At 44.6% G+C, this 9,303-nt stretch overlaps 1 protein-coding gene across 1 annotated transcript; it reads right to left on the bottom strand.

Annotated features, from left to right (window-relative positions):
• Positions 1 to 6,885: 6,885 nt before the first annotated feature.
• On the bottom strand, positions 6,886 to 8,727 carry LOC133654391 (uncharacterized). The gene is made up of 2 exons (XM_062054710.1): positions 8,715 to 8,727; positions 6,886 to 8,595 (listed from the first exon to the last, which is right to left on the bottom strand). Exon 2 carries the CDS (start codon positions 8,362 to 8,364, stop codon positions 6,886 to 6,888), a length of 1,479 nt encoding a protein of 492 aa, XP_061910694.1. The 5' UTR covers positions 8,365 to 8,595; positions 8,715 to 8,727.
• Between the last annotated feature and the right edge of the window lie 576 nt (positions 8,728 to 9,303).

Below are 9,303 nucleotides of genomic sequence, written 5' to 3'. Positions count from 1 at the left end.
TTGATACCCCTGCTATAAACGATCATAAACTATGCCAAAGAGTAAAATCTCCCCCGGAAGAAGAAAATATTTTGTTTTTTTCTTCTTCTCCAGATTTTGGCGCGCTCTACCATCCACATTTTTCACCCGATTCAAACCGTTCCAACTTGAAACTGTTCAGCCTATTTGGGAATCGCAAGCTTTTTCTTCACAAATTCCCAGATATCCCCGAATTCCAGGTTTTCCGGGACATTTTTCCCATTCAAAATGAATGGGACATTTTTCAAACTTCCACCATTTCCACATTTCTCAACCAATTCAAATCATTCCACCTTCAACACATTCCACCATTCTGGAAATTCAAACTACTCTTTTTACAAGTGCAAAGAAATTCCAGGATTTTTCAGAATTCCTAGTTTTCCAAAGCTCTATTTCCAACTTTTTTTCTGGCGACTACTCCTCCAACATTTTTCAACCCACTTCAACCGTTCCACCGTCAAAACATTCTTCTTAATTAGGACAAAAAACAAAGTTGTTTTTTTTAACTGGAAAAAGTCACGGTTTTCCCGAAATTCAAGGAATTCCGTAATACCATTTCTCAATTACTTCAACCTTTCTCGACCGATTTGAAAAACATTAACACCAACCATTTCAACTTATTCTGTAACGTTTTGGTCGCATGATGATGCGGGGGTCGTTTTCCCAAGACGCAGACGGACTCCGGACACAGCATGCAGGTAGGAGATGATTTATTTTAGCAATAAATCAGGCAGGAACAAACAAAGCGTGCACCATACTTGCCAACCCTCCCGATTTTCCCGGGAGACTCCCGAATTTCAGTGCCCCTCCCGAAAATCTCCCGGGGCAACCATTCTCCCGAATTTCCACCCAGACAACAATATTGGGGGCGTGCCTTAAAGGCCTTGCCTTTGCGTGCCGGCCCAGTCGCATAATATCTACGGCTTCCCAAAGAATGCAAAGCATACTTGGTCAACAGCCATACAGGTCACACTGAGGGTGGCCGTATAAACAACTTCAATACTGTTACAAATATGCGCCACACTGTGAATCCACACCAAACAAGAATGACAAACACATTTCGGGAGAACATCAGCACCGTAACACAACATAAACACAACAGAACAAATACCCAGAAGCCCTTGCAACACTAACTCTTCCGGGACCTACAATATACACCCCCCCCACACACACCACATCCCCGCCCATCTCCCGAATTCGGAGGTCTCAAGGTTGGGAAGTATGGCGTGCACATAGCACGGGAAGACAGAGCAAAGTAGAGTCTAGCGTGGAAGCTAACATAAAGAGGAATCAAAAACTAACCGTCGTCTCCTGTTGCGTGAAGCAAACTAGGAAGCCAGAGAGTGTGTGGCGAACAACGTGAATAAATAGCACTCTGATTAGTGCCTGGCAGCAGGTGAGCATCCCAGACACTAATCAGAGGCAGCTGCAACCAGTCTGCACTCATGGTAACAGAAAACAAACCCAGGGGTGCACAAGACAGGAACTGAGGGAGTCCAAAACCAAACAGAACATGATCCGGGCAATGGATCCTATAACACAGTGGTCCCCAACCTTTTTGTAGCTGAGGACCGGTCAACGCTTGAAAATTTGTCCTACGGACCGGGGGGGGGGGTTTCATAAAGAAATACAATCATGTGTGCTTACGGACTGTATCCCTGCAGACTGTATTGACATCACCATGACTGTGTTTTTTATGTTGATTTAATTTTTAAAAAAAAAAAAATATATATATATATATATATATATATATATTTTTTTTTTTATTTATTTATTTTTTTCTTTTATTGTGCGGCCCGGTACCGGTCCGCAGCCCGGTGGTTGGGGACCACTGATATAACACATTCAGACAATTCAATTTTTTTACAGTTTTCAAAAAATTCCCGCTTTTCCCAAAATTCCCACATTTTTGGGACATTCTTCAAACTTCTACACTTTCCACATTTTTCATGTGATTCAAACTGTCCCAATTTCAAAATATTCAGCATGTTTGGGAGTTGTGTGCTATACTTCAACAATCCTAAAAAAAATTCCAGGATTTCAGTTCAACTTCAGCATTGGAGCATTCACACGCCATTCCTTCAGGAACTGCCTCTTCTAGTTTGTCTATACAATGGTTATAACTATACCTTGTAAGCTTATTAACATTGAAGGAAACAACAGAGCGTGTGTTGCCAAGCACTGCATCGGCTTCATCATATCCTGGTTCCCCGAGGTCACAGGGAGACGCGCCGTACTATTTGAGAAGGACTGGACTACTGTATACCCACGTCCTTCATTGCTGCTACTTACTTCCATCCACACCTTCACATCAAGGGGGCACATTCCTCAGATGTAACGAGGTGTGTATGTGCTCTATATTGGTTTTAGATAAAAGCGCCTGCTGAGAAGAAAACGTCTTCTTAAAGTAGTCACTTTTTGAAGTCATCATTTCAATATTTAAGCTGTTTACAGGACAGTTAGACACAGTGAGATGTGGAGCAGCGTTGGACGTTTTTATGTGCGTCACGAAACTGTATCAAGTTTTACAACAGTCACATGCACTGGCAATAAACACATTCCTGATAAATTGTAACGCAACTGTTAAAAGTGCACAACCATGACCTCGGTTCTTGTCTGCCGGTGTAAGGAAATACGATATTAGGGTGTAAAAGGTATAATGATATCAGGCAAAGGTATTTAAAAGGTACAAGGACCCAAAGTGTAAGATACTGCACTTATACATCTACAGCATGATCCGATGTTGCACATCTGTTTGTCATCAGCCAAACATTGTGCTAACCAAACCTAAGTACCAAGGCCGCATGATGGTAGTTTATTGGAACAGAATGTCAGCAAAAAAAATCCAGAAAAAAATATAAATGTTAAAAATTCAATTGTACTAAATGGAGTAAAATAAGTATTTGATCCGTGGCCGAGCAGCAAGCATTATGACCCCACAGAGCTGGTATGTGTCCATAAAACACAGAAATGAGTCCCGTCTCTTTAAAGGGAACTGCACTTTTTGGGGGGAAGTTTTTCATCATTCACAATCCTTATGTGAGACAAGAACATATATGAAGTTTACATTTATGTGCATTCTAACTCGTAAAATACATTTCTAGCAAGAGGTGGCTCAATAATGGTGCAGGTAATGTGGATACAATGTATTCCGTCAATAAATACCTCTAGAAAATATTCAAAAACCTTTGTCAACTTTTTATATGCATGCTGTAAGTATATATATACTCTACTTACAGCATGCATATAAAAAGTTGACGGAGGTTTTTGAATATTTTGTAGAGGTCTTTATTGAGATAAAGGAAATATAATAGAAAATATTTAAAAATATTCTAAAAACCTCCGTCAACTTTTTATATGCATGCTGTAAGTTGTATATATATATATATATATATATATATATGTATATATATATATATATATATATTCTCTACTTACAGCATGCATATAAAAAGTTGACGGATGTTTTTGAATATTTTCTAGAGTTCTTTATTGACGGAATTTACATATATATATATATATATATATATATATATATATATATATATATATATATATATATATATATATATGTGTGTGTGTGTGTGTGTGTGTTATGTAGTAACAGGCACATTCATGATAACATGTAATGCTTGCGCATTGTGGACATTTTAAGCATTGCCAGAATTAATTTTTTGGCCGCATTGATTTAACAGAGCACATGTTTCTGTCAACAAAAAACAACGACCATGGCAATCACAAAGCACACTGCCGCACCCACTAAATTTAAGAAGAAAAACATATATTAGCCACACCAGACTACATGCCGCAGATGTATGCATTGTGAAATAAGTGTTTCATACATAGGCTGACCATATTCTGAAATTGCAAAAAGAGGACACATACATGCGTGCCAAGGCGGGCAGCGCGCCAAGGCTAGGTGAAAATTTGCCAATGATACTCGAACTTGTTTTATAAATAATACATTTAAATAAAGCATTTTTCTCCTCTGTTGACAGCAGTGTTGGCGATAGGAATTTTCAAAATGGGGTCCCAGGGACCCCATCAAGTCATAAAAATGGGGTACCACGGTGAAATTTTGTGGTCCCACTTTTTTGTAAGCGTTTTGAAAACAAATGATAAATGGATGCATTATCTTGTCATATCTCACATTCTATATTGTGTTTTTGGAAAAAGGTTGTCATAAACGTTACTTCATTCATTAAAAAAAAATTATAAAAAAAGAAGTAGAAATGGATGGATGGACAACAAATTTTTAAAAGTATGTTTTTGGGGTGTAGGAGTCTGATCTAGTGCTAGTTAGCTTGAAGCTAACAGCTAGCCTGTCTCCATCCTGGAACAATGTGGATCCAGCGGGAGATAAAAGTGAAGTTTCCATGGACTCACAAAGACTAAAACAAGTCATTTACTGGAAACTTGGCACAGGATGAAGTTAAAAAGGTTGACTTTACACTCACCTTAGTGTTTACCATCAAGTCTTTCTTTTGACAGCACCTCGCGCTAAACTTGTCCCAGTGCAAACTGAGGAAGTGTTTGTCATTGCAAAACTTTCGGCCAATCAAAATTTACGACCAATAAAAACGCAATAAACGGGGACGGAAATGTGACCCGGCAAATATAAACAAAACAAAACACTGGCGGAAAGCAATAATCGAGACAATAAAAAAACAAGCAAGCCGGGCGGTAGGTAAAAAAAAGAAAAAAGTCCTTTCTGATTTCAATGCTTAAAAAGACACAAAGAAGTGCGGTAACGCCAACACTGCTTGCTAAAACACCCTCAGCTGCGTTTACAATGTCTTCTCCTTTTCCAGGTTTCACAAAGTACTCTGTCAATTTAGCAGACGAGGTCTCGCCCTGCACAGCTGTTTTGTGCTTTGTAGTGTCGATATGGGCTTGTAGCATACTTGCCAACCCTCCCGTTTTTAGCGGGAGAAGCCCGATATTCAGCGCCTCTCCCGACAACCTCCCGACAGAGATTTTCTCTCGACAAACTCCCGGTATTCAGCCGGAGCTGGAGGCCACGCCCCCCCAAAAAAAGTCTGCCGCAGCTGCGATTGGACCTGACCAGCCTCCGGGTACAAGTACTGGAGTACCAATTGCTTGCCAGGGAAGATCTTCCCCAGGAAGCAAGGATTGACCGGTTGCTAGGGAGAGATGGAAGATTCCACACTCTCGTGCATTTGATGAAAGCACTTTTGTGCGTGCTACACAGCAATGCATCATCAGAGAGGGTGTTCAGCATGGTTAGAAAAATAGTGACAGAGAATAGAAAGAGGATGGACAATTCAACCCTTAACAAAGCATTGTACTTTCAAGTACAACAATGAGTAGATGAGTGTTGTGTGTGTGTGTGTATATGTGTAAATAAATGAACATTAAAATTCAAGTATTTCTTTTATTTATATATATATATATAATAAAATAAATAAATAAATTAAAAAAAAATATATATATATATATATTTGTGATGTGCGGTCACAAACCAACCTCCCAGAGACAGTTCTGTTTAAAGTTCACACGCCGCAGCGTTGTTTTATTCAGTCAGTTTTTCTGAATAAAGGTTAACTTAAAGTTCTCCCGATTGGGGCTTCCATTTAAACAAACAAATTGTTACTTTTTTCCAAGTCTTGATCATGTCTCCTAAATTGCCTGGAACATATAGCAGAGAAAACTCTGATCAGTGCAAAGTTCATTAAATCACAGCATTAAAAAGAAACAAACATCTTACACATTTAGCAAACTATATTTCAGTGGAGCAACACACTTACCGCCCGATGGAAGCAGACCTTTCCCAGCAGGGAGCCAGCCACACAATGAGTCAAACACTGAGGTGCTATTTAACTCAAACAGTGATTGCCAACCTGACACAGCTGCCTTGGGACCAATACTAAGGCAAGGTCACCCACCTTAAACTCACGGAGACGGGCGCCCTTGTTGTATGTTCGTGCCTGGGCAGCTTGAGCCTTCTCCATATGGTCCCGGACCAGTGGCCATACCCTTCTGGCTCTCTCCTGTAGGTGTTCCACGTGGTCTATAACGTTCCGGTGGGGGGAGGGCTGACTTTCCCAGGCTTGCTTGGAGAGTTCTAGCAGACCCCGTGGAATTCCGCCCGTAGAGCAGCTCAAAAGGGGAAAACCTGTAGAGGCTTGTGGCACTTCACGAATAGCAAACAGTACATAAGGAATTAACCGGTCCCAGTCTTTCCCGTCAACTTCAACCAGTTTCCTTAACATTGTTTTCAAGGTTGAATTAAAGCGTTCCACTAGTCCGTTAGTTTGTGGGTGATAGACGGAGGTTCTGATCTGTTTTATCTTAAGCCATTTATACAACGCGGTCATTACACGGGCCATAAAACAGGTACCCTGGTCTGTCAAAACCTCGTCTGCTATTCCAACCCGGCTAAAAAGCATGAGTAGTTCATGGGCAACATTCTTGGCGGTAGCAACACGCAAGGGAATGGCCTCGGGGTATCGGGTTGCATAATCGATATATAGTCCACGAGACGATTTTGGCAACGGCCCCACAATGTCCATAGCTATCCGTGAGAATGGCGTATCAATAATAGGAAGGGGTATGAGGAGATTCCGGAGAAAGGGCCGCGGTGCCACTTTTTGACATTTCGGACATGTGCGACAAAAGCCCTCGACGGCTCGTTTTACCCCAGGCCAATAAAAACGTGCGACCACTCGGTCGTAAGTCTTCTGGGCTCCCAGATGAGCCCCTAATTGGTGGGAGCGAGCAAGGTACAACACCCGGGTGACGTAACTTTTCGGCACTAGTAGTTGTTCGACAACTTCCCCCCCTTAGTTTTTTCACTTCGGTACAAAAGACCCGCTTTGACCAAAAAATGAGGATAAGACACCCCACTCACCCCAGTGACCAGGTGACCAGTTGACCGTCTATGGTGGCGATGCTTTGGCGGGCCCTTTCCAGGTTCGGGTCAGCCCATTGGGCTGTGGCGTACTCGCCTTGAGGTGGATTCCCCTCGACCGGCATGAGCGGGAACTCAGAGAAGGGGTCTTCACTGGCTGGAGGGGTCTCTCCCCCACTGGCGTCTCTTTCAGATGCTCTACTTCCTGGTGAGGTTCCTCTAGGTGCTCGGAAGGTGGGGAATGCGGTTCGCGGGGTCGAGGCTGCGGGGCGCCGGTCCCGGCGTCTTGTTTGTCGGGGAGGATGTGGGCGGCGGCGGCCTGGGTTCCAATACCGCTGGAAGAGGACACAATCCGTGCCTATCAGCAGAGGGACAGGTAGGTTGGGGACCACCCCAGCAGCCACAACGGCGTCTCCACGGGGGGTCTGGACCCGGATATGGCTGACCGGATAATGGCGGACATCACCATGGACGCAGGTGACCGGGACAGTGTCTGAGCCGACAGGACCAGCGTAGTCAGCCCTCACCAAGGTGACGACGCTGCCAGAATCAATCAGGGCATGGGCGTCTGTACCTCCCACCCGCACCGGCAGGGAGGCAAGGGGTCGGCCGGTGTCCCCGGTGTGCAAGCAAGGTCGGTGGGCACCCGAGCTGGCGGAAGAGGGCATTGAGACGTCTCGGTCCCGCTCCGGACAGGCCCAGGAGATGTGGCCTTCTCGCCCGCAGACATAGCACCTTCTGGGGGGCCGGGCCAACCTTTCTGGGGGGTTACTATCCCTTGGGGCATTACGTGGAGGAGTACGGGTAGGAGATCGCCGGCGCTCACGGCCCATCCTTTCAGCAGGGGTGGGGCGGCTTGGCTCAGCTCTGGTGGTTCGAAGCATCTCGTTGCTAACTTGGTAGTTCTCCAACAGAGCTACCAGAGAATCCAGGGAGGCGGGGCTCACCTGCGCAGCATACTTTCTGGCATCGGGCGGAAAAGCTCGAATACACCGATCAATCACCAATCTTTGGATCCAGGGTGTCTCCCCGCCACTCGTCAGCCATCCCTGGGTAAGACGTAGCAGCTCTGCGAGCTGGGCCCTGGGCGGCTGGCTGGCACAGTAGGCCCAGGCGTGGTATCGCTGAGCTCTGGCTGGTAGGCTGTACCCATGGCTTGCTAATATGGCGGCCTTGAGCTTGGGGTAGTCTCGGGCGTCCTCTGCTGGCAGGTCGCGGCAGGCGTGCTGGGCCTCCCCAATGAGGAACGAAGCAATTATTCCTGCCCACTCACCGGGTGGCCATCGCTCCCTGGTAGCAGTGCGCTCAAAGAGCTCCAAATAGGCTTCAATGTCGTCATCGGGGCTTTGTTTGGTGAGGACTCCCCCCGGGGCTCGAACCACCACTTCGTCTTTGTCGATCTTCTTGAGCAGTTCCTTCATCGCATTCTGCAACTCCGCTTGGCTTTGCAGGAGTGCCCTTATTGCTTGCTCCATAATGTGGTTGGGGAGGGTCTTCTATGCCCGCATCCTCCACCAATTTGTGATGTGCGGTCACAAACCAACCTCCCAGAGACAGTTCTGTTTAAAGTTCATACGCCGCAGCGTTGTTCTATTCAGTCAGTTTTTCTGAATAAAGGTTAACTTAACGTTCTCCCGATTGGGGCTTCCATTTAAACAAACAAATTGTCACTTTTTTCCAAGTCTTGATCATGTCTCCTAAATTGCCTGGAACATATAGCAGAGAAAACTCTGATCAGTGCAAAGTTCATTAAATCACAGCATTAAAATGAATCAAACATCTTACACATTTAGCGAACTATATTTCAGTGGAGCAACACACTTACCGCCCGATGGAAGCAGACCTTTCCCAGCAGGGAGCCAGCCACACAATGAGTCAAACACTGAGGTGCTATTTAACTCAAACAGTGATTGCCAACCTGACACAGCTGCCTTGGGGCAGGTGGCCACACAACAGCCTGATTGAGGATAAAATTAGGGATGTACTTGCCTTCAATGACCACACCTAAAGAGTGGCGTAGTTTGACCCCCTGATGCATAGTCGAGTCGCCAGAAGAAAGCAATTTCTGCGCAAATGTCACAAAGTATCCCGCTTACATTACGCCAAACAGCACAGAGACAAGTCTCAAAACTTCTGGAACAAAGTAATTTAGAGTGATGGCTTTCTTCTGGCGACTTGACCATGCAGCCAATTTTTCTTCAAGTGCCTCCTTATTGTGCATCTTGAAACAGCCACACCACAATTTTTCAGAGAGTCCTTTATTTCAGCTGAAGTTATTTGTGGATTTTTCTTTGCATCTCGAACAATTTTCCTGGCAGTTGTGGCTGAAATCTTTGCTGGTCTACCTGAATCCCTCATTTTCCAGTTCTTAATCAGCGTTTGAACACTGCTGATTGGCATTCTCAATTCCTTGG

The sequence above is a fragment of the Entelurus aequoreus genome, linkage group LG07 (assembly GCF_033978785.1).
Source record: "Entelurus aequoreus isolate RoL-2023_Sb linkage group LG07, RoL_Eaeq_v1.1, whole genome shotgun sequence".
Lineage (NCBI taxonomy): Eukaryota > Metazoa > Chordata > Actinopteri > Syngnathiformes > Syngnathidae > Entelurus > Entelurus aequoreus.
The sequence above is the reverse complement of the archived record's forward strand: the minus strand, read 5'-3'. Positions and strand labels throughout refer to the sequence as shown.

Bases quoted from the DNA above. Each gene is read 5' to 3' on its own strand.
- LOC133654391 (XM_062054710.1), bottom strand. From the start codon at position 8,364: ATGGAGCAAGCAATAAGGGCACTCCTGCAAAGCCAAGCGGAGTTGCAG.